General features: G+C 36.5%; 2 protein-coding genes across 3 annotated transcripts in view; one reads left to right on the top strand and one right to left on the bottom strand.

The window, feature by feature from the left end:
- The window catches only part of LOC121729858 (replication factor C subunit 4), a 28,525-nt gene extending 16,465 nt beyond the window's left edge, over positions 1-12,060 (top strand). Inside the window, exons 3-8 of one of the 2 annotated variants that reach the window (XM_042118510.1) lie at positions 7,067-7,181; positions 7,254-7,529; positions 8,185-8,403; positions 8,743-8,902; positions 9,247-9,329; positions 11,812-12,060. In XM_042118510.1, coding sequence (XP_041974444.1) covers positions 7,075-7,181; positions 7,254-7,529; positions 8,185-8,403; positions 8,743-8,902; positions 9,247-9,329; positions 11,812-12,019 — 1,053 coding nt within the window. In that variant the 5' untranslated portion in view covers positions 7,067-7,074 and the 3' untranslated portion in view covers positions 12,020-12,060. Of the gene's footprint in view, positions 1-7,016; positions 7,182-7,253; positions 7,530-8,184; positions 8,404-8,742; positions 8,903-9,246; positions 9,330-11,811 lie in introns of those variants that run through there. The other variant, XM_042118509.1, reaches the window with a different exon arrangement.
- On the bottom strand, positions 1,892-6,121 carry LOC121729855 (E3 ubiquitin-protein ligase RBBP6-like). The gene is made up of 5 exons (XM_042118502.1): positions 5,905-6,121; positions 5,387-5,657; positions 3,219-5,129; positions 3,018-3,131; positions 1,892-2,706 (listed from the first exon to the last, which is right to left on the bottom strand). Exons 1-5 carry the CDS (start codon positions 5,959-5,961, stop codon positions 2,009-2,011), a joined length of 3,051 nt encoding a protein of 1,016 aa, XP_041974436.1. The 5' UTR covers positions 5,962-6,121; the 3' UTR covers positions 1,892-2,008.
- Positions 12,061-24,744: the final 12,684 nt, after the last annotated feature.

Below are 24,744 nucleotides of genomic sequence, written 5' to 3'. Positions count from 1 at the left end.
TGTCTAGACTAAAATATTAAGATATTAAGGGCCTGTTTCACCACTCTCTGATAAAGTGCCTAATAGGCTATTAACAACTTTTTTGACAGATTCTCCATACTTGATCTGTCAAGTTAATTGGTGGATAGCCTTATTAGGTAAACAATACATAGTTAAATAAAACAGATGCTAATTGCTGACGGTACTGGACGCGCTGGGCGAGAGCGGGGCGCCGCGCGGGGAAGCGAGAGGGGATAAAGTCATAGTAAACGGAGGGGAAGTAAGTTATCTTCATACAAAGGCACCGCGCGCGGCTTGTATGTGTGCGCCATAGTATCAATGCGTCGCCACGTACGGCACACAACAAAATCTCGGCGGTACCAGCCTCTAAAACTGGCCGAGATTTTGTTGTGTGCCGTACGTGGCGACGCATTGATACTCTGGCGCACACATACAAGCCGCGCGCGGTGCCTTTGTATGAAGATAACTTATTTCCCCTCCGTTTACTATGATAAAGTTTTGAGCCAGGGGTCAAGGGAATTCACCCGAGTTGTAAGTATATTTGTTACCGTTAATGTGCGTAAACCAGTTAGACTGCAGATTAACAAGGTATTCTGCAGATTATCTGTGTGAGTCAGGTAAAGCGCAAAAAGTTTATTAAATTCTCATTAAATTATATAAAACAAGTTACAAGTTCTTGTTTGAATAAATCATGTTATTTAGCTGTAGAGTTTTTTGGACATAAACAGAGGAAGTAATGATTAAATTTGAAGTAAAATGTTACTCCACTAATGAAATATAACAGATCGTATCAACTAGTAAAAAAACAATCAAAACAACAACAGTTTTAGGTTGAAAAGCTTAAGTCAAAGTTTTTAGAACTTAGAAGGAAGAGAATACAAACTAACTAGGTAAAATGCAAATATAAGTTTTTTTTTTAATTTCACACTTTAACGGATGGTATCAGGGAATCTGCAGATTACCTAGGTAATGTGCAAGTTAACGTATTCCGCATTCTAATGGTAACATATTGAAAAAAATAAACAGAATGACATAATAAAAATAAAAATTGCAGTATTTATTCACAAAGACACAAAAGAGGCAATCTAAAGGTAAATAATTAGGTACACACAAAAAATTAAAGCTAAATAACTTATGTATACATAATGTTGAAATCATTTTCCATTTCCAACCATATAACATTTTCATCAATTCGATTCGATCAAATAAAATAACATCAACGTCATTCTATAGTCAGGGAGCCCTAGAATATTTTTTTTAATTACTAACAAACTATTTTTTTGTGAGTAGCTTCATTTTGATAAAACAAACAACTTTTTTATCTGCGCAAAAACTTTAAAGTGGTAACTAACAGAGATAGAAAGGATTTCATACTTTGATTTGATGGTCCTAAAATATGGATTGTTCTATTTGTAGGACAATGTTACTCTTAAATTATATAACTAAATTAATTTAAATTATATTAACCTACCAATATACAAAAAATCTGCTGGTTAGGGTTCCGTTTTAGGGTACCATAGTCAACCAAGTTTTGTTGATTACAGAACCCTAAAAGACAAAAAAAGTTGTTTGTCTTATCAAAATGAAGCTACTCACAAAAAATTAGCTTTTAGTAATAAAAAAAAATTGTTCTAGGGCTCCCTCACTTTAAGTATGTTACATAGCACAATATAATATACACATTATTACTTTCATCTAAAAATTTTATATTTTCTTTTCCTACATGATTATAAAGTCAAATGGTCAAGTAGGAAGACTAACTAGAGAAGTAATGCTACTTTAAAAAGTATGTTTATAAAAAATGCAACAACTAAATATATACTAGACTATGATAAGATTGTTAGTATTTTTTGAGTTCTATTTTATATTCATAAGTCATAACATTATTAATTTGTACACAAAAAACAAGTCTTTTCATGAAAGTATCATGAACAGAATTTGCTTGCTTTAGTTATGATTCTAAAACAAGTTTAAAAACTTAGTACATTTAGTTTTTATAATTAGAAAGTCATAATAATCTTTGTTTATTTTGTAACGTAAAACTTCGCGTAAAAATACTGCGCTCACAGCTTGAATTTAAGCTATCATTGAGAAAAGATTTTTGTTTTCTTGTTTTTATTGTACTAATAATTTTATTTTCTTGTAAAACCTTTTTTGCACTGTTTTTGGGTTGCCTTTTTGTTTCATTGTTTAGTTTTGTGTCACCATTTTTATTAGTCACATTTTTAACCCCCAGCTTTGGTATTCTCGGTGAAGTTCTTATTTTATTTTCTTTCTTATCCTTTTTTGGGGGTGATGCCTTTTTTACAAGTTCGCCTTTCTTATCTGTCGACTTTGTCTTACTCTCCTTACTCTCTTTTTTGGCATTATTCACTTTTGTTTCTGCATGTTTGTCCTGTTTAGGGGGTGATTTACCATTCTTCTGTGACAGTTTAGTTGACTTATTCTCTTTATTAACTTTATTGGTATTATTTTCTTCTTTCGTCTCTACACATTTGCCTTTTTTGGGGGATGACCCCTTTTTCACAGATTTACCTTTCTTCTCAGACAACTTTGTCACTATAATATCATCTTTTTGTTTTACAAGCTGAATTTTACAATCGGTTATTAATTTTTTCGTATTTTGTAGATTATTGGGCTTTGAATCAGCTACATTACTTTTTTGTATGTTTTCCTTGTTTTGGGCTTCCTTTTCCTTTTTTCTAACTAAAAAATTATGAAAGTTTACATTTAGTACTTAGGTATTGAAATTTTTGTCAGAACTCATAAAATACAATACTTTTATTTTATGTATCATGCTGACACTATAGAATGCTAAAATTTGTTTGCAACGCACCAGCTCCCAGACTGCTGGAGTCTGGACTGATTTTAATGAAATTTGGCAAATACTACAGTTAGCCATTTGGAAGGACATGATATAGGCTAAGTAGCCTAGCATGCTGCAGGAAAATGTTTATCGTTTGTTTTTTAATTGAAGTTGTGGTCAACTTCTGGCATATTATAATATAAGATCTCACCAATATTTCTTGCTGGAGATCTCGTTGGCAATCTCATGCTGTCTTCTAAGTCAGTTTCAAAATCTGTATCCCAAAATGCATTGGCACATCTTGCAGCTGTGCTTTTATTAGTACCTAAAATTAAAAACACCAATTATTATTTTAGTAGCTATTACACAGATATCAAATAGAAATCGTAAAAAAAGGAAGCTATATACATACCACTTGTGGTAATATCATTTGTGTAGAAATTTTCTTGGACAGGTGCAGCATTATTTTGTATATCAACATTCTCCTTCTGTTTTTCATAAATTTTGTTGGTTTTATTTTTTTGTGTCTTTTCATTATTTATAGGACCATGTTCTTGGAATATATCTTCATCGGTGTATGTGTCACTTTCTACAGTCTTGTTACACATTGAAATAACTGAAGTTACGTCCCACCTGTCTTCGTTCTCTTGACTGTTTCTTGTCTTGTGATTAGCAGAGGTCATGTTCATCTGATTGGCTGGTACAATTTTATGAATCAAATCCAGAATCATATTATCCCCACCGGCAATATCGCGACTGAGACAGGATTGTGACGTAGCAAATTTACGAACTTTGTTTTTCTCTCGTAATTTGTAGGTTGTAGGATGCGGACTTTTAGCTACTAAACTATCATTTTTTTCATCAGCTATATCCAGTTTTTGAGTAAATAATTTTCTTTTTATGAAGCTAGGCTTCATAGACATGTCAGTAACAGAGAGTGGATTATCTGAATTGTTTCCACTTCCCTTTTCATTGTTAGTATGTTTTGTTACTAGTTTGTTACTGCTTGTTACAGGATTAATTACTTCAACATTACCAATTAGAGGTTGCTTGGATTTAGAAATTAATATTTCTTCTGTAGTATTTTCTGTAGGTGACAATTTTTCTTTATTCTTTGCTTGGGGACTTTTACCAGGTAGACTCTTTTGGTTTTTACTTTTTTTACCATTTGCTGGTGTTGCTTGTTTTCTTTTATTTTGAGGAGATATTTTATTGCCATTTCTATCCTTATTGTCAGGTTGGTTCTGTTTTTGAGTATTTGTATTAGGTGTAAAAATGTCATCACTATCACTATCAATTGGTTTCTGATTATCCACACATTTTTGAACAGAAACATGCTGAGATATAGTTTCATTAAGTTTTTTAGTTGAATTCAAATTATTATTACTTTTATTCATAGAGTGTGATAAGAAACCCAGTAATGGATACTTAGATTTAGATGAAACAGATCCAGAAAGAAAGTTAGCTTTAGATTTGATAGGTCTTCTTACTGGCATCAGAGGTTTCTTAAAAGTAGTGTCATCTGGATTTGTAAGGGGTATGTCACAGGATAATTTATTTCTTTTTTCACTTGACAACATCGTAGTCTCTTGGTTTTCGAGCATTCTTTTCCGGCTTGTATTATTTACACTTAGCACAGTTTGATTTGGAATAATATCATCATCACTATCAGAATCATCACTTCTTGGATTATTCTGGGATTTTTTCTCTAAATTATAAGGCATGTTCTTGTTAGATGTCGGTCTCATGACTGATCTGTTAAACCTTTCTGATGGTAATGAAAAACCTTTAGTAAATCTATATCTTTGTGTTCCTGTATGACTTTGAAACCGATTAACAGTTTCTTGTGGTATAGGGTTGATTGCACTGCAATCCTTACTTGCATCTCTTACATTATTTAATAATTTAAGGGTGGGTTTTGTACAATTGTCATTAAACATATATTTTTTGAGTGAACTATTCCTTATATTTTCTGTACAGTCTGTATACATGTCACTTTTTTTCATTGTTTCCCTGAAATTTAATATTTCAGCTCTATTTGACCTATTACTGGGTTTGAGTACACTTTCTTTAGGTATAGCAGATCTCACTGATCTATTATCATCACTGCTCATTGACGAGTTGCTACCCTCATCGCCGGAGTCATCTGATTTGCGTCGGTTATGTTTTATAAACAGTTTTAGCTTTCGCCTTTTACTAACTCTTCTTCTATCTCTGTGTCTGAAGTACTTATTATATGCTTCATTGATTATCCTTTTATCATATTTATTGAATTTCATGTTTTTAAATATCTGTGCAACATACACTGCACTTGTGGTTGAATCTGAAATATTTAAAATTAACATTAGCAAAGTATTTATTTTGAAACGAGTACCTGTACTGTACTGTATACATATATAATACATGAGATGCAATAATAATATTAATTATACCTCCCCACAGTGTACAAAAATTAAAGATTGACATACTTACTTAATTAAAATGAAATTTAAAATTTAGTTAGTAAGCTATAGCATAATATTTTAAATATTTGTTGTTACTAAAATGCATATTATTTGAAGAAATATTACATTAACTTACCCATACTGCCTACAGATCCAGGAGATTGGCTTCTCCCATTGGTCACAGACTCACAAGTTCTACCTCTTGAGTAATAAGAGTTCTCATAATTATGACCAAAGTCAGGCACACTTCTCAAAGACATTGGCGATGTTTCTCTCCTGTTTATAGGTAGCATACTCCTATGGTTGAAACCATATCCACTGTTGAAATTTTGTAGCATTGAAGTATGTGTTGATGATGCCAAGTTTTTGAACCTCTGATTGAAAAATGAGCCTTGCCCGCGTAATATCTGAAATAATGTTGCATGTTATAAATCTTATAGTAATTAAAATGTTGCTTATTATAAAACTTATAAAAAGAAATAAATATTAACTGTGAGATAAAAAATGTTTACAAGTTGGGTAAACCATGTTTGTGTTGACAGAAATATCATATTTCCTTTCACAGTTTTAGGCTGTAGTATTTATCTAGTATAAAACATTATCTTCAATATATTTTCTATAAATATAATCGAGTAATTTATTGTTAAAACTTACAGTGTTTTCGTTTTCGAACATGGTGTGTTGGGTTAAATTGTCGTCACTGTCAGACATTTTGCTATGAATTTAAAACACAGTACACTGCTTTAAAGTGGTTTTAAGTCACTTTCTTATTATTTAATATAGTTTTAATAATGATTAAGCACGGTTTTCATGCAATTATTACGCGAAAACATCAAGAAAACATACAAGCGTCGGTTTTCATGATAATATTATTTTGACAACTACAACTGTCAACCGTCAAAACTCAAAACATTTTGAATTTTAACGGACAAATTTATGGATAAACTTACTTAAAAAAAATAACGCTTTTGTAAGGTACACTTTAAACGGTCATTGTTGAATGTATTATGAAAATAAGAAATTTGATGAAAATGCATAAATACCTATTATTTGAATTTGGAATAAATTAATTTGTAACTTTTCATACGACTCAACAGTTTACACGAGGTAAATGATAATAGGTATATTTTTATTCATTTTGGTTTTCGAGCGTGGCTGTGTACTGTGCGCATAATAATAATAAAAACTAAAGCTGCGCGTGCACTGGATCGGAATCGGAGCATACGGAGCGTACGGATTTGTTGCTTTGTATTGATTTGTATGATACTGCGTGCACTGGATCGGCATTTCTGCGCCTGAGACCGGATTTACCGGAAATTATGCCGATGACGTCATCCGCAGCCGCGTCTATGGGTCAATTTATTTATTTAGTGCAGAGTCAAAGCGCATCGAAACAAAGTATCAAAACTGAACATAGCAAATCCAACCTTAACTCCAAAGCGTTAACGCACACATTCCTACACTGTCCGAAAACATCTTGATACGAGAAAAAATACGTAGCATATTTTAAAATATCACTTATCAATGAAGAATCCATACACGCACACATTTCATATATACATTAATAATTAAATTGCCGATGCGGAATCCGAATGCAGTGGACGCACCCCATCGGCATTTCGTAAATGACGACGCTCCGTACGCTCCGATTCCGATGCAGTGGACGCGCAGCTTTAGCTGCTAGTTTGAGAATGTATTTAAAAAAATCAAATGTCATATTTTGACAGCTCAATAATACCTCCATGGACTGACAGAAACTTTGGAGTTTGGCGCGTGTTTTGTCAACACAAAGCTGATAATCAGAATTTTTATTTACTGCTTAAAATGCAGGCATTTCTAAAGACTGGTAAAATATCTAGCACAGATAAACCCTCAACATCTGGTGTAAAAACTTTGAAAAAGAAGCCTCCAGCGCCATGGGTCGAAAAATAGTAAGTTGTTTTGTTGGTTACCGGTACCCCGTATTTAAAAGAAAAGCAAATAAACACAAACTATTATTACAGCCGACCAAAAACAATAGATGATATTGTAGACCAAGGCGAAGTGGTACAGGTGCTGAGAGAATGTCTGGGGGGTAGTGACTTACCGCATTTGCTGTTTTATGGACCTCCCGGTACCGGCAAGACTAGTGCCATCCTGGCAGCAGCGCGACAGCTATTTGGAGATATCACACGAGATCGCGTGTTGGAACTTAACGCATCAGATGAAAGAGGAATCCAAGTCATAAGAGACAAAGTGAAGACTTTTGCTCAGCTGACCGTAAGCAGCAAAAGGCCAGAGTAAGTACCTATTTATAAAATCTATTGAATGTCATGGGCAAGTGAAAGCATGCTTACTTCAAGAGGGGAATATAGATTATAGACCCTCTAGGTCGGCAATGCATTTGCAACTCTCCTTTGCATTTGGTCTATAAGGGATGGCAATTGCTGTCCATTATTTCCTTTTCATTTTAAATAAAAAAGGGGGATCATAAAATATTGTTTAAGCTAGGTATAATTTAACAGTGTCAGAAATATAAAGAAGCAACATGCTACAATAGGATAAGTTTATTTATATTACTAACAATAACTTTATGCTTACCTACCTAATATTATGCTTATTTTCAGGCTTACAAATTTGGCTGTATTTTTCTCAACCTTATGACCACTATGAATAATAAAAACTAAGGAAACATAACTCCCATACTTTTACTGTTTTAAATTTGGTTCCTTTCAAACTGTCATGTAACGTCAGTCTGATACCGCTCAAGGCCATATTAATATTTAGGCGCTCAAGGCCACCTAAAAATCGCAAATGTATTGAAATGTCTACCTAAGGTACAACATTTTCGACAAGTATTGTAGAACATGCTCTTTGATGGAGTTACTTTTCCTTCCTTTTTATTATTTGTAGACCTTACATTAATAAATTATATTAAATTGTATTTTATTTTAGTGGCAGACCATGTCCTCCATACAAACTTGTGATTTTGGATGAAGCAGACTCAATGACTACAGCAGCACAGTCAGCTCTTCGTAGAACTATAGAAAGAGAGACTCGCACCACCAGATTTTGTCTTATCTGTAATTATGTATCTAGAATTATACCACCAATAACAAGTAGATGTTCAAAATTCAGATTCAAACCCTTAGCAAGGGAGAATGTTATTAAACGGTAAGTTTTGATGTCAATCATGAAAATATCCTGGTATAGAACTCTACGAATAATAAAAACTAAGGAAAAGTAACTCCGTCAAAAAACATGCTCTACAATACTTGTCAAAAATGTGTAACTTAGGTACACATTTCAATGCATTTGCAATATTTAAAGGTATTAGGCTGACATTACATGACAGTTCGAAAGGAACCAAATTTAAAACGGTAATAGTATGGGAGTTACGTTTCCTTAGTTTTTATTATTTGTAGAGAAAACTACATAAAATTATTATCCTTCTGCAATAGTCGTTTTTATACATTGTTGGTAATTTTCATATAGTTTCAATAATAATTTCAGTCTTCAAGATGTGTGTATAGCTGAGGGTGTGGACGTGGGAGACGGTACAGTGCTGCATCAGGCTGTGGACACCTGCGAGGGTGATTTACGTAGAGCACTCACAGCTATGCAATGCTGCCAGCGTTTACTGGGGAAGATTACTGCAGAAGGCTTAGTAGAGGTATGTAAAACCAAATCACAGCTTATATAAGACAAAGGCATAACTGCTTAACATTTTCTAAGTAATTTGTGCCGTTTTATTACTGAGGGTCATGTAAAAGTATATCCATACTTTAATATCATAAATGCGAAAGTGTTTCTTTGACTGTCTTTACTCTTATCATACTCGGTCTTCGAACTCCAGTCTACTAGCTACTGAGCTACTGAGTCCCAGAAAAGTAGCATAATTTTTACTGTAATGAAATGTATGGGTACTTATATGACTTTATGCAATGATGAAGTTGAAAAGAATGCCAATATCATGCATACAATATACATTCATAATTTTTTTGGTATTTTTTACAGGTAACAGGGCTTGTTCCCGACAAATTGGTCAATGAATACCTGAGTATTAAGAATTATAGTGAGCTTGAAAAGTTTGTTGAAAAGTAAGTACTTAAAATAACAATCCTAAAGTAATTTATAGTCCGTGCAATCCGCGAAGACGCGCCTCACTATTCCTCCTAATCCATACTAATATTATAAATGCGAAAGTATCTCTGTCTGTCTGTCTGTCTGTCTGTCTGTCTGTCTTGCTTTCACGCCAAAACTACTGAACCAATTGCAATGAAATTTTGTATACAGTTATTCTAGAGTCTGAGAAAGGACATAGGCTACATTTTGATGTGGGAAAATATCTTATTTCCATGAAAATTTCGATGAAAATGAATTCGCATTGCGCGTGGCCAGCGCTCATCCCGGGGGTCCTGGGTTCGAGTCCCGCAGGCGGAACAAAAAGTTTTCAATGTTCCTGGGTCTTAGATGTGTATTAAAATAAAATTTCAAAAATCTTAAACATATTTTATGTATAATATTATAAAAAATCCAGAAATATATCGATGGAATGAACATTTTAGTTCTAATACGATTCAACAGATGGCGTTTTATTTTTTACTTTATTGTAACATAGAACTAATCATACTTATTAGTTAGTATGTTTTTGTTTATAGTTTTTAATACGTTAGAATATTATGTTTAATAATATTATCACTTGGTATAATAATAATCAATCTATCTTATCTTATGTAGAACTCCTACTGCATTTCTAATCCATACTATCCATACTAATATTATAAATGCGAAAGTATCTCTGTCTGTCTGTCTGTCTGTCTGTCTGTCTTGCTTTCACGCCAAAACTACTGAACCGATTGCAATGAAATTTTGTATACAGTTATTCTAGAGTCTGAGAAAGGACATAGGCTACATTTTGATGTGGGAAAATATCTTATTTCCATGAAAATTTCGATGAAAATGAATTCGCATTGCGCGTGGCCAGCGCTCATCCCGGGGGTCCTGGGTTCGAGTCCCGCAGGCGGAACAAAAAGTTTTGAATGTTCCTGGGTCTTGGATGTGTATTAAAATAAAATTTCAAAAATCTTAAACATATTTTATGTATAATATTATAAAAAATCCATACTAATATTATAAATGCGAAAGTATCTCTGTCTGTCTGTCAATCTCGCTTTCACGCCAAACGCCAAAAGTATCTCTGTCTGTCTGTCTGTCTGTCAGTCTCGCTTTCACGCCAAACGCCAAAACTTCCGAACCGATTGTAATGAAATTTTGTATACAGATAGTCTAAAGCCTGAGAAAGGACATAGGCTACTTTTTTACTGGAAAAAAGGGTTTTAAGGGGGTGAAAATGCGTAAATTTGTTCAAATTAAGTTAGTTCCAACAATTCATAATAGATGGCGCCGTGCGTCTTCTACATCGCGCTGACGCTTGCTCAAAAGTCTTCCTATAAGACGTGGTATCATCTTACATTTAAGTTTCGATTTTTTTCGATTGTTATATCTATTCTACGGTATTAAATAACTTTATCTGTGCAGTGACGTAACCTTAAATCTATCAATGATAAATAGTTTATGGGTAAAGTTGTGTAATTGGAGGCCTAAATAAGCTTTAAAATTTGGCATAAAATATAAAGTTTAATATAAAAAAATGAAATACTTATTGTGTGCACACTGCACAGCTGTATTGATTTAAGGGGTACCAGGGTTTTTTTATAAAAGCTTTTGACACCAATTTTGTTGACATCGCGCGCTATAAACTGAAGTCCACGCGGACGAAGTCGCGGGCAACAGCTAGTCGTTTATATGGGTGCAAGCTTTCACCAATGTTTGAGTGTTATCGGTACATACTCATTACCAAATGTGCACGCGCACACTACAATAAATAGACCAATTAAGAGAAAGTGTCACGGTCAAAGGGAAAGATGCTCACCCTAAAATTGGTGGGGCATGTCTTCGTGGATTGCACGGACTACATAAATATAGAATAATAAATATTCACATACTTATAAAACTTCAAAAATAACATTTAGGCATGCCTTTATGAATGACTGCAGAATCCTATGCATTGTGTTGTCTGACGTATATCTGCCTGCCTAGCATACGCCAACGAGATATCTCACTCTACATGTTTTCTCGATGTTTGATGGTTTGTCTCTTCATCTCTATTGACCCTAGCATGACAAACATTTTTTCTGGCGTAGATCTATCATCGAAATAACACATTTTATAGAGTTTTGTCGAGATTTTGACATTATTAGACGAGTAATTTTTAATTATCTCGAGAATGAGATATCTCGTTGGCGTATGCTAGGCATACAGACTTAGTCAGCTTTGATTTTTTTTACACATCTTATGAACTCATCAAATCATTATGTCATATTATAATATGCAAATTAAAAAAAAAAAAAAGTGTCTATGGCGTGATGGACTACAATTAATTAAAATTTATAATATTATTAAATTATCCTTGGTGCGAAAAATCTAAATAATAAAATAACAAAAAAAGGATATGGACGAACAGTCCATAGACGGCCCCAATTTTAATAATAAAAAAAAATATATGCAAATTCATTCTAGGTTCCTAATGGAGGCGTACTCAGCAGCACAACTGTTGGAACAACTGAGTGCGACTGTCATTACTAGTGGCTATCTCACTAACAAGCAGAAGTGTGCTATAAGCGAGAAGATAGCGATCAGCTCGCACCGACTGCTGGACGGTGGAGCGGAGGTGATGCAGCTGACAGACCTTGGCTGCACCATCATTATGGCAAACAATAATCCATGAGCTGTGAGCATTAAGAAAGAATAAAACCTATTTTTTATTTATTAAGTATTTTTATTAACAATCAAACTATAATAATATACAAATAATATACTGTACTCGGCAAAACATGGCGGTCGCGGTCATTGACTCCCTGTCAAAAAACTTGTCATTTTCTATTTAAATCGGGATTGACAACATCTGACACTTCATTGTCAATCGCGGTTCGCCAAAATGCGTTTATCGCGATTCGCGAATGTGGGAACCGTACATTTTGGGCGTGAAGAGGTAACAGAAAGACAGACAGACAAACTTTCACATTGATAATCCTACTAATATTATAAAGGCGAAAGTTTGTTTGGATGTATGGATGTGTGGAATGTGGATGTGTGGATGTATGGATGTTTGTTACTCTTTCACGCAAAAACTACTGAACGGATTTTAATGAAACTTTACAATAACATAGCTTATACATCAAAATAACACATAGGCTACAATTTTAACCGACTTTCAAAATGGGGGAGGTGTTATGTTCGTTTTCTTATGTTCAACGATTACTCCGCCGTTTGTTAACCGATTTTCAAAATTTTTCTTTTGGTATATAGAGTATCATCACAATTTGGTCTTATATTCACAAAAGTAGTGATCTGATGAAGGATCCATAAGTAATCGAGGCAACTCCTCAAAATTTATAGGGAAACATGTGGTGACTTCGGTTTCGTGAGAAGTATTCTAAGCATATGCTACCAACAAGTAAGATTTTGCACCGAGGTATACCTGGTATACCGTGGTTGGGAAGGTGCTGAGAGAACTCCTGATTCTTTATAGATACAAGTTTGGGAGTTTCAGCGTTGTTTTAAGAACAGAAAGCATATGCTACTATGCAAATTACATTCATCATCATCATCATTACAATAATATTATACCATGCATCGTCCCATGGTTATGACTTACGAGCCAACATAATGACCCTGTTATTGGTACGTTTCATAGTCTTTTAGATCGTGACTCGAGTTTGTCAAGCGATAATTAAAAAATCTATACCTACCTAATAATATAAACCTGAAGACGCCTCCGTGGTCTAGAGCGCGGCTCTTGACTCGGAGGTCGTGGGTTCGATTCCCGCGTTGGAAACATGTTATTTCCAAGTTTGGTTAGGACAATGCAGGCTGATCACCTGATTGTCTGACAAGTAAGATGATCCATGCGTCGGATGGGCATGTAAAAAGTCGGTCCTGCGCCTGATCTCTCGACAGTCGTGTCGGTCGTCCGTCCCACTGGGTTATGAGAGTAAAGGAATAGAGAGTGCTCTTGTGTACTGCGCACATACTTGGGCACTATAAAATTACTCCTGCGTAGCTGGCCTGGTTTCAATGAAACCGGCCACCGTCACCGAAACCGGTGTGGGAGCTATTAAACCTGAAGAGTATGTTTGCTTGAACGCGTTAATCTCAGGAACTACAGGTCCGATTTAAAAACTCATTTCAGTGTTAGATAGCTCATTTATCGAGTACGACCGAAGAAACTCAGGAAAATGTGGGAAAAACGGGGGAAATATTAGAAATTACGAACTACTGGAGCAATTTTTATGGAAATATTTGGCACAGATATATAGAGTAGACCAAGTGAAGTTTAATCGGCCGAGAATACTGTCTTCATTCTACTCGGTAAGTCTAATCAAGGCCCTAAGCCCATGGTATCTCATGAGCTGCGGGCTCATTCGCGCCGAAGCTTGGCTCTCCCACGGTGCAGTGTTCAGTTAGCTAAGTTACTGAGTACCTATGTCGTAATTTGGCCGTAATAAATGAGTAACACAATCATTCGCGCCGCGTCAGCGAAACTGTTACGGAGAACATGCATATTGTGTTACTTACCAGAAGCGTAGCTTTCCTCAGCGTGGCCCCATATAAAATATGTTTGGAAACAAAAGAAAGGTTGCCTTTTTAGGGTTCCGTACCCAAAGGGTAAAAACGGGACCCTATTAATAAGACTTCGTTGTCTGTCTGTCTCCAGGCTGTATCTCAAGAACCGCTGTAGCTAGACTTCTGAAATTTTCACAGATTGTGTATATCTTTTGCCGCTATAAAAACAAATACTGAAAACAAAATAAAATTAATATTTAATTTTATCCCATACAACAAACGTGATTTTTTCGGCCTATTTCGAGCTATATCAATAAGGGCAAGAGGTAGGCAATTGAATTTTTCACACATTCTTTTGTTATATGTGTACTTTAATATTTAATAATAATATTAAAATAAAATAAATATTTAAGGGGGGCTCCCATACAAGAAACACCAATTTTTGCTTATTTTTGCTCTGTATCGGTACGGAACCCTTCGTGCGCGAGTCCGACTCGCACTTGGCCGGTTTTTTACTTTTCACATAATTTGTGAAGTTAATAAAAGTTTCTATTTATTTTCCCTAACGGACGTTGGGGGCCTTTGTGGCCCGGGGGCTCCGTATAATTAAAACGGCATATACAGCGGTAGCTACGCCCCTGTTACTGAGAATGTTGGCTCGAGTTTTTAGTCTTGTGTCAGCTTGTGTCCTACTTTATGAGATTTGTCGCTTACTCAGTCCACGTGGTATTAATCCATACTAATATTATAAAAGTGTCTGTCTGTTACCTCTTCATGTCTAAACTGCTGAACCCATTTAGCTAAAATTTGGTATGGAGATAGTTTAAGTCCCAGGAAAGGACATAGGATACTTTTCATCCCGGTAAAATATACGGTTCCCGCGTGGTAAACGTATTTTGGCGCAACAGAGTTGCGGGCCTTAAAAGCTTTGTCCACACTGTGCCTTTTTCTGTTCGTCAAAGGCATGCGTTATAGCGTAGTCAACAGCGAACGTGAGGCATGCCTGCGACGCATGCCCTCTGACCGTATCCAAAACTTCAAAAATGACAATATTGATTATTGGCGTTGCGTTCCTTGACGCATTCAATACGTAGTGATAATATTCTCTTTGCATTCAATTATTGAATGCGCCAATATGAAAGTTGATGACGAAAATTGAAGATGAAAGTGCACAGTGTGGATATAGCTTGTTCAACGTTCATCTATACACACTTGCGCATAGACTACTGCCACATCTATTACCACAGATAATAGATATGTTTTGATATCGTTATTCGTTAGGTTCATCTTACACCAGTGGCGTAACTATAACATCCGGGACCCGTGGCAAATTAATGGGGCCCTATCAGTAAAAATCGTCACGTTAAGAGGATACACCAGGGGCTAGAGAAATGAAAAAAAAGTACGTGTAATATCTATAGCTGTCTCCCTTACCTCAAGCCTATACCGCAGAACGCGATAGTGACAACTGCAGAAAATCAACGATTCGTTGTCCCTTGATTCCTTCTCCAAAACTTAACCGATTTAAGTATTTTTTTCATTAAAGATTAAAGAAAGGCTTGAGCTGTGTTCCTATGTTTTATTTATTTTTTGTATAATCTAGCCAAATCTGTTTTCTGGATGTTTGAACACAGTTGAAAATCTGTTTTTGGGTTTTTGAACTTTCATATCTTATTTAATAACTAAATTATGGAAAAAAAGAAAACATAGGTAAATTGTATTAGTGGCCGTAGATATTCAGGAAAAAAATTATAACTCTACTAGCATTATCCAGGAAGGAAACAGGGGACAACGTTTGTATGGAAAAAAGGGCGGTGTGGACTCCTCTTAATAATAAAACAAAGTATTAGGTCCTTACATATGAAATTGGCGTTTTGTTGTACAGGCCACTTTGATCTCAAATATCTCCTCTATTATTTTTCTTTGAAGTCGTTCATATCGCACAATGGCAAAATTGAAATATCGCTTTATTTACGAATATGAGTTCTACGAGTACCGTGGCACAAGTGCTGCAGAAACAGCTCGAAGAGTTAACAATGTGTATGCCGCTGGTGTCGCAAAAGAAAACACGGTACGGTTTTGGTTCCAACGTTTTCGTTCTGGAAATTTCGACCTACAGAACAAGCCCCGCGGACGACCCGAGACCAAAATGAATAATGAAGAATTAAAGGCTATTGTGAAAGCGGATCCATCGCAAACCACTTCAGAGTTAGCAGCAGGCTTCGGTGTAAGTGATAAAACTGCTTTAATCCACTTGAAGCAAATTGGGAAGATAAAAAAACTTGAAAGGTATGCCGTACGGTACCTCATGAATTGAGTGAAGCAAACCAGAAAACCCGCGTCGACTGCTGCGTTACATTGCTCAACCGACACAATAATGAAGGGATTTTAAATCGGATCATTACTTGTGATGAAAAATGGATCCTTTACGATAATCGAAAGCGTTCGTCGCAATAGCTGTCCCCTGGAGAATCAGCCAAATCCTGCCCTAAGCGAAAATTGACTCAGAAAAAGTTACTTCTGAGTTTTTGGTGGACTAGTGCCGGTGTCGTTCACTGGAGCTTTCGGAAATCTGGTCAAATGGTAACGGCAGATATCTATTGTCAGCAACTGCAAACCATGATGGAAGAACTAGCTGCTAAACAACCAAGGCTGGTCAATCGCTCTAGGCCACTGCTGCTTCGGGACAACGCTAGACCACACACTGCACAACAGAAGGCCGCAAAACTGGAGGAGCTGCAATTGGAATGTCTGCGACATCCACCGTTACTCCCCGGACCTTGCTACAACAGATCACCATTTTTTTTCGTAATTTGGATAACTTCCTACAAGGAAAAAAATTCTACTCTGATGTGGCAGTCCAAACCGCATTCAAATAATTTATTGACTCTCGTCCCTCCGTTTTTTTAGTAAAGGGATCAAGGAACTACCCTGATGGCAAAAAGGCATCGATAACAATGGTACTTACTTTGATTAATTAAATATATTATACAAAAAAAACGACTTTATATTCCTCCCATCCAAAACGCCAATTTCATATTATGTAAGGACCTAATAAAAAAAATTGTACTTCTTCTATTCCCGACCCAAAAGGCCGGGGCCCTTTTGGGTCGGGGGCCCGTGGCATTTTGCCAGCCCTGCCAGTCCATAGTTACGCCACTGTCTAACACTGAGATGCTACACAGCTCTTTATGACTTTCAATGGAATTTCAAGGAATTTTGTGTTTAAACATTAAGGGGCTGTTTCTGCTCTAAGTAGATAGCCTATCCGGCACTTATCAGTAAGAGTTGAAACAAGCCCTAAGTCTTTAAGATAAGAACTTACACTCACTAGTCACTACTAAAACGGCACATTCAGACTTCAGTATAAAAGAACTTTGTAACTTTTCTGGTACCGGGTACCTTATATAAGAACGGCGAGTCTTCTTGAGGCAATAATAATATTCTCGCTGTAACATAATATCCAGGTTAAAAATTTCGCTCTTATAATCATTTTACCTTTTTTTTAAACTTAAGTCTAGACAATAATATCTATTATAGACCTTCCTATAATAAAAATAAAAACATGATACGTTAAAACCTAATTTAAATACGTACGTAAAGTAACTTTTAACAAGGTAGCGCATAAAAGTAACTCGAATGAAACTTGATTAGTACGCCTCCCATGTAATATTGCAATAAAAAGCGAGGGGATAGTCGAATGCCCCTCGCGATCGTTTCATGACCGCGGCTAGGTAAATTGAGGTACAGGTTTGAAGTTACAACAGGATCGACAAGTTATTCTCGATAGTTTTATTGCCGGCACCGGCAGTTTTTACCTAGTTTGCGCTAATAGTTCATCGAATGATTTGTTGCTCGGGCCGGGAATAAATTTTGAGCCTATCTCCCGCGTCCCGATACTTGTCAATTAGCTGGAAATTCGTTACGTTCGTAGGCAGATGTACAGCGGCGGCTGGTACTAGCTCTACTCCTACTGTTTACGCGCACGTATACTTCACTTCCGCCGACGGTTGAACGGTCGAGGGAGCGAGTAGGAAAGAAAATATTCTTGAGAGATAAAATCGAGGAGCGCGGAGCGGTCGGAGTCCCCCCCCACGTCACGGATTGCGCGCGCTTCGCCGCGATTGGCCGCCGCCGCGCGCCGCGTCCCCCGCCCCGCCGCACGCGCAGCGTCAAGCTTCCCAGATTTCAAATCTCGACCGTTTATTTCGTAGCGGACGGTCGTCGCGTGCGGTCGTGCCGCGTCGGCGATCGCGCGCGCTCTGACATTCCATTATTGTTTAAAAAACACGGCAACGTGCTCGTTAACGTTCGGTTTGGTGCAACGTGACATCGCGAACAATCAGTGCGTTCAGTGCGTCGCTCGGCGGATAGGACTGCGCGCAAAGGTCAATTTCTTTCGATGAGTGGAGGTTTAGTGCATGTTATACATCATGACTAGATCCACACTCATCCATGGAAGTTGCGATGCTCTTCGTGCGGCGAGGACACGGGGCGGGCCGGCGGGCTGCGGCGGTATCATTATATCTGTGCCGGTACTAATGATACGTTGGAGCGGTACGCGCGCAGGTAAATTAGCGTCTACCTGGCCGGTGCGCGGCGAGCCGCGGAGTCGGCGATATCATTATTCGTTTCCACTTAACCATTTTATTCAAAGTGAGTTTTTTGTAGTCGTTTTTATGGATTGCGTCATTTGGAGTTTTGCAATAATGTAGCGAGCCGTTTTGTCATTGAAATGTTTTGTGAATATTTTCGGAGGAGTTGTGGTATCCCGACAGGGGGCCGGCGTACGGGGCGCGGCGAGGGGCGCGGTAAATAGCGGCGCAGGCGCATCTGCTCCTTCTGAGAAAGGCCATTGTGTCGGCTCTCGGAGTGGTCAGTGCGGTGACGTCACGGGGGCCGACAACCTGACGCTGACAATATTCCTTTCATAATTCTCATCCTTTTGTAGCCTTTATTACTGTTACTCATTGTGCGCTTTTCTTTCCTCGAGTTATTTCAGCTATTTGTAAATAGTTATGTGCATTGTGTGTCTTTCTATGGTATTGTCGGTATTATTTTCCTGCTAGTAATTACTTCAACGTTCTAGGAATTCAAAGGGAAACTTGATCTGTCAATGATTTCTATGTAAAGCTATGATAGTCGATGGAACAAAAAATCCAGCACCTGGTAAATAGAATTTTGTACCTACTGCCTATAGTAAAAAATGGCGCGTACTACAAAACTCGGTACTTACAAAAAAATCTATAGAAAAAGGCCTTTGACCTGACATTGAATAAAATTTGAATATTGCGAGAGGAGAGACCGATATAGAACGCTATTAGTTTTGCCGACTTTGGTATAACTAATTTAAATGTTACCTACCTCTAAAAGGATTTGGTTAACATCCTAGTCATTAAAATTATAAGTTGGAATGTTTCTGCTCACAGCACAGGTTTATGTTTGCCGCTTGTTTGGAATGAATTATGGGGGAAATTGACCCTTACTTAATAACCCCGCAACAATGCATTAAAATACATGCTTCTAGAAACAAGGGACAGAATCAAAGAAAAGTACCAACGCTAAAAAATTCGCCATTAGGCATTATGGTAACCTAAATTAGTTTGAAACTAAATAAATAGGACGGTACAGAAAATTAATGCAATAACCACCTCACCAAAATGTGCCTAAGGATTTTATTATAATTATGTTGTTAAAAAGTTACTCATAAGTAATAAGACTATTGGCATAAGGGTTACGAACAATAAAGATTTAACAATAGACTTTAAAAACTATTTTAAAAGGACTTAATACCCAGAAATGCCGTTTTTAAGATGAACTGGCCCGAGAACTTACAACAATAATTGATGGTTTGTGTTCAAAGTAACATGAACACCAATATGCTATTTCAAACATGTCTGTGTGTTTCTTTATTGACTCTAAATAGGCAGGCATTTATTTTAAATAGCACTTATAAATTGCTAGAAATGACAGTCTATTCATAGACGTTTTACTTCTAAAAAGATCTTTGTTTCAACGATATAAAGATCACTTTTGAAATGAAGTATATTCCAACTGTTAATTTTACTCTTCGATGTTTCGTTAAAATAAAACTTTTTGCGTCAATTAATGGCTCCAAGTAAAAACCTTCCACTACCTTGCAAGGAGTAAGGACTCACACCTTGCGAAGGGCATTTTGGAGGAATTCATAAATGAGACAGGAGACACTAAAAGCATAAAAAGGGCCGTTAAAGTTGAAATAGAATTCAAAGGCAAATGGCCGACAAAAATGAAGTCAAATAAATTTTATCACGTGTTAAATACGTGCGTGACGTATCCAAGTTACAAGTGTAGGTACGAGTGGTTCGACTACAAACGATTGCCGTGCCAAACTTGTTTAGGTTGCCTTATCTTAGATTAAGAGCTAAGTGTTAGCTCAATTGAATGAATAAAGACTTTCGACTAGCTATTGGGTCTAAAATTGACTGTAAATAAAGAAACTCTTTGCGAAAGGATTCTGTTGTACCACTGAACCATAATAATTTTAGATTTCATTATCATTAAGAAACCTTTATATTTAAGCAAAATATCTTAATGAATCATATAATTATGTCTTGAATTTATAAATTTTATAAAATATATGGTACTCAAAATTGATGAGTTTTTCATTAATTGACTTGTTAGAGATGTTTTCTTCTACAGTTTCAAATTAAACTTAGTTGCAAATAAAGGAATTGAACCTTCCTTTTTTAGCCCTCTTTTATTCCTCGAGACTTGTAATTTAATCTTAATTTTGTGTTAGGACTAAATACCCTTTATCTCTGACAAGTCAGTCAGGCGTTTTACATTTTAATTTCATTATGGACTATGGTATTAATCCGTTTAAAAGTAACATTGGGATCGTCATATATTTTAAATATCGTCTTTATTTTGTTGCAAATGTCTCATTTGACCGTTGCGGAATTCTTGCTCGTGTATATCGAGCGGCAGTTTCTTTTCCCACACCTCCTTTGTTGTCTTATCTTGATTCTAGATCACAATTTCTTACTGTCAAGTGGCAATCCACGCTACAATATAGCTCACTGAACAATCGCTTTCGGCCGGCGAGTCATAACTTCGCAATGTTATTTATAAATGTTTCGCGGTCCTTCCACTGTTGCAATTCAGAAAATCTTTTGAGCACAATTACTTATTTTTAATTACTGCATTATAAAACTTTCCAGTCCCAGCTGCAAGGTGAAATTGTGACATTAACAGTTTTTGCTCGTTTCAGTGATTTATGTTGCAATATATTTTCTAGTCCCGAGTTTCGGATGCTTAAACCAGTTTGAGATAATCGTATCAATTTTCTGTGGCAGCACTAAAATATCATCGGAGCAGAGAAAATTGCATCAAATTGTCTAAGCGTCCATTTTAAAACCATTTACATTCTGGCTAGGAATTTAAAATAGCTTTACGGGTTACGCTTTGTGGAAACGTAATGGTGTTCCGGGTATTCAGGTACGCAGACGCAGGTACGAGCCAGGTATAAACCCTTTTTGTGCGAAACTAGTTTCAATAGAAATTCAAACAAATCATCTTCCAGAAGTGCATTATTCTGCTTCTAGTTTCGGGACGCTATAGGTATTTTTTGAATTACTTCCATTATAAACTTATTGAGCACGTCTATTGTTTTTAAAACTATTTCTTTTTGTTTTTCCACATCAACCGGTACCTATTCATCTAAAATATGATTCTAGTTACTACAAGATTTCCCTTACAATAAAACTATTACCTGACCACGAAGCACTTAGTAAAATTGAATTTCTCTGAAGAGAAACCTCCATCTAATTGGTGAGGTAAGTTATAACTTGTGTAATTTACTTTTAACAACGTACCACTTCTGATTGAATTAGATGGTGAGTAAGCTATTACTTTAATACCAGACTTCTGAACTGCTGTGGTTGGATTAATTATTTCATTTATCCAAGTAATTCATTTATATCTGAAGTTTTACATAGAAAGTACTTTTGTATTGACACACACTATATTTAATAGACAAGGAATGAACATGGGCGTAGCCACACTGGAGCAAGCTGGGGCGCTTGCCCCACCCTGGCTCTGACCTATAAGGTGCCTAACTAAACAAAAATTTTTTTTTTCAACTACAATCACAATATCCGTTCAGCTCGACAAGGCTTTGAATGAACGTGGCGAAAAAATGAACTAACGCTGCCATCATACACAAACGTCATTTTTGACAGTTCTCCTTTACCAGCAGCGCTCCCGCCGCTTTGGTAGGTTGACTGCTGCCCCTAAAACGTAGTGATTATATTCTCTTTGGCTGCCTCACCCTGAGCCCAAGCCTTGCTACGCCCATGGGAATGAATGAACCATCTATCGATTATTATCTTTATATACCTGCAGGCTTAGCATAACAGTAGGAACGGGAAATAATGGACATACTGACATCTTTTAGTGACAAAATGGTGAATTTCCCTTGTCTAACTGTCACTTTGTCTATTCTTCCGTAGATAGAAACCGCTTATATAGTTACAATGCTAAGTCTGCTCGTGGCATATATCTTTATATACCACTGGTATATAAAGATAATCTTTAAAATCTGATTAACTAACGCTGCTGATTTTTTATGGAAGGTCTGAAAAAGACTTCAAATGTAATTGTTATCAATTATCATACTCTAAGAAAGGATTTTTTCTCATATCACATTTCTTTAAAGTTCGTTAGCTCACTTCACTGATTAAAGATAAAAATATTATAGTGAAATAATTGGTGCCATAATTACATCAGTAGAATAAAACCAGTTTTGAAAATAAATTGTAAAATAAACGCGGATGTTCATGTTACGCAAGGAATAAAATTATCCGCTTAACACCTAGGGGAGTTAAAAATGGCAATAAAACAGTAATAACTTGGATAAGTATGCTCGAATGAGTTTGAGTTCCTGGCCTTTGTGCATCGGAATTGTCGAATTTTATTTCTGTGGTAACACATCTTGTTGTAAGTTCAGTAAATCCCAGTCTATACTTACACGCTCATTCTCATTCTCATTGCTGCTCATGCATTGCATGCTCATCCATCAGTTCATTAGTCTGAGACTGACCCCAGAATGATGACTGAAAAGTACATGATAAAAAATATCAGTCCGTCAGGTAATTCGAACGATCATTCTCCCGTCATTGCTGACCACTGCTGGACTGAACGTGCCAGACTGATCGTCTAAGATACCGCATAATCATGCTTAACCTTTGCCTAAGATCTTATAATCACGCTTTAGCGCTAGAATAGCTGCAGCAACGGCTCAACAGCGGACAGCCAAAACTGCAACTTGCAAACATGATAATGTTGGCAAGTTGCACCAACGCATTTCACCACATAAAGTACCTTAAAATCACTAGCGCAAAAACATATCATTATTGCAATTAAATCAACCCGGAAATCTATTGTCATTATAAAAGGAAGTGTCAAACAAAAAGCGCAGTAGTAAAGGTCACGTGTGTTCCCATAACTCATGTGCGGTGCGTGACCCTGGGAACCGCACCAGCACCGCTATGTTACATAGCGTGGCGAGCTGCTCATGCGCAATGAAAGTGTTTATGGGAATTTTACAGCGTGTTTAGGGGTGTTTGTTTTTCCATACGAATAAACAGGTTAAAATTCCACTACACACATATAGCATTCTTCATTTAAACACTTCCTTGGATATTTAGCTGCTACGTTGGCACAAAACGGATGCAAATTCTAATAACTACTCATACAATACGTATATATTGCATTCTGCAAAATTATATTCTTCTTTCTTTTTTTGTCTCGTTGTGAAATGTGCTCTAGTAAAATGAATACTAATCCACACTATACACACACTACATACACTAAAGTTACATAAACCGAGTAGTAAAGCCGTCGCTTCAAAGTTTTTCAAGACGGGTAAGTTGATGAAACATGCCTCTCGAAAGTATCTGCGATAGAAATTATTGTGCAATGGCACCACGTAACAGAAATAAATTGACTGATTTCATAAATTGACTGATTTCATAAATTGCCTATTCCTTAAATGGTAAGTATTTAATAGGTTTTTTCCTTCTCCGTTTCAAAGAAGGAAAATACTGCCTAAAATTCTGCGGTGAGTCATTCATTTGAGTAGGTCCACTGGCTGTGTGACTGTGTGTGGCTGATCTACTCTGAAGTGTAAATTTCAATGTTCTGACTATAAAGTTAATATACCTAGGGTAGGCTAGGCTTCCTGTTCGAAGTGATCTAGTTTAAAGTGATATGTGCTGGTGCAAATCTAGACTAACTCGAGGTTTGCGCTAGTCTTGCACTAGCCACAACCGAACTAAATAATATTATTAAGTAAGTTAGTATGTATTATTCATAGGTATGTATTATTCATACGGTTCCCGCGCCATAAACGAATTTTAGCTTGCTACAGCTTGGGGACGGGTTCCATACAAAATACCCCATAACCTTTAAAAATATTTTTATATAAGTAGATGATATTATGGGGATAATGTTTGAACCTTGTTTAAGTTACCATTTCCTCAACCTAATAAAGGTTCGGCCTGTGGGGCTATGTCATAGTGACGGGGAAATCGCGCCCCGAGGCGTTATCCACGACTATTGGTCACGATTTTCACGATTACATTACATTGTTACAGCCATTGATTCCACGCCGATATAACAGAACTAGCGACCCGCCCGGGTTTGCACGTATTCTGATACTAAACAAACATCATTAATGTTTTACAGGTAATGTGTAAATAAAAATTCTCCTGAATCAAGTGATTCAATAGGTAAAAGGTAGGTAGCCCTTTTATAAAGATAAATCGGCCAAGTGCGAGTCGGACTCGCGCACGGAGGGTTCCGTACCGATACAGAGCCAAAACAGGTTAAAAAATGTGTTTTTTG

Source organism: Aricia agestis, chromosome 8, assembly GCF_905147365.1.
Source record: "Aricia agestis chromosome 8, ilAriAges1.1, whole genome shotgun sequence".
Lineage (NCBI taxonomy): Eukaryota > Metazoa > Arthropoda > Insecta > Lepidoptera > Lycaenidae > Aricia > Aricia agestis.
The sequence above is the reverse complement of the archived record's forward strand: the minus strand, read 5'-3'. Positions and strand labels throughout refer to the sequence as shown.

Coding starts and splice junctions, on each gene's coding strand:
- LOC121729855 (XM_042118502.1), bottom strand. CDS start 5,961: ATGTCTGACAGTGACGACAATTTAACCCAACACACCATGTTCGAAAAC. Junction 5,658..5,904: donor TGTTCGAAAACGAAAACACT/GTAAGTTTTAAC, acceptor ACATTATTTCAG/ATATTACGCGGGCAAGGCTC. Junction 5,130..5,386: donor TGGATCTGTAGGCAGTATGG/GTAAGTTAATGT, acceptor TAAATATTTCAG/ATTCAACCACAAGTGCAGTG.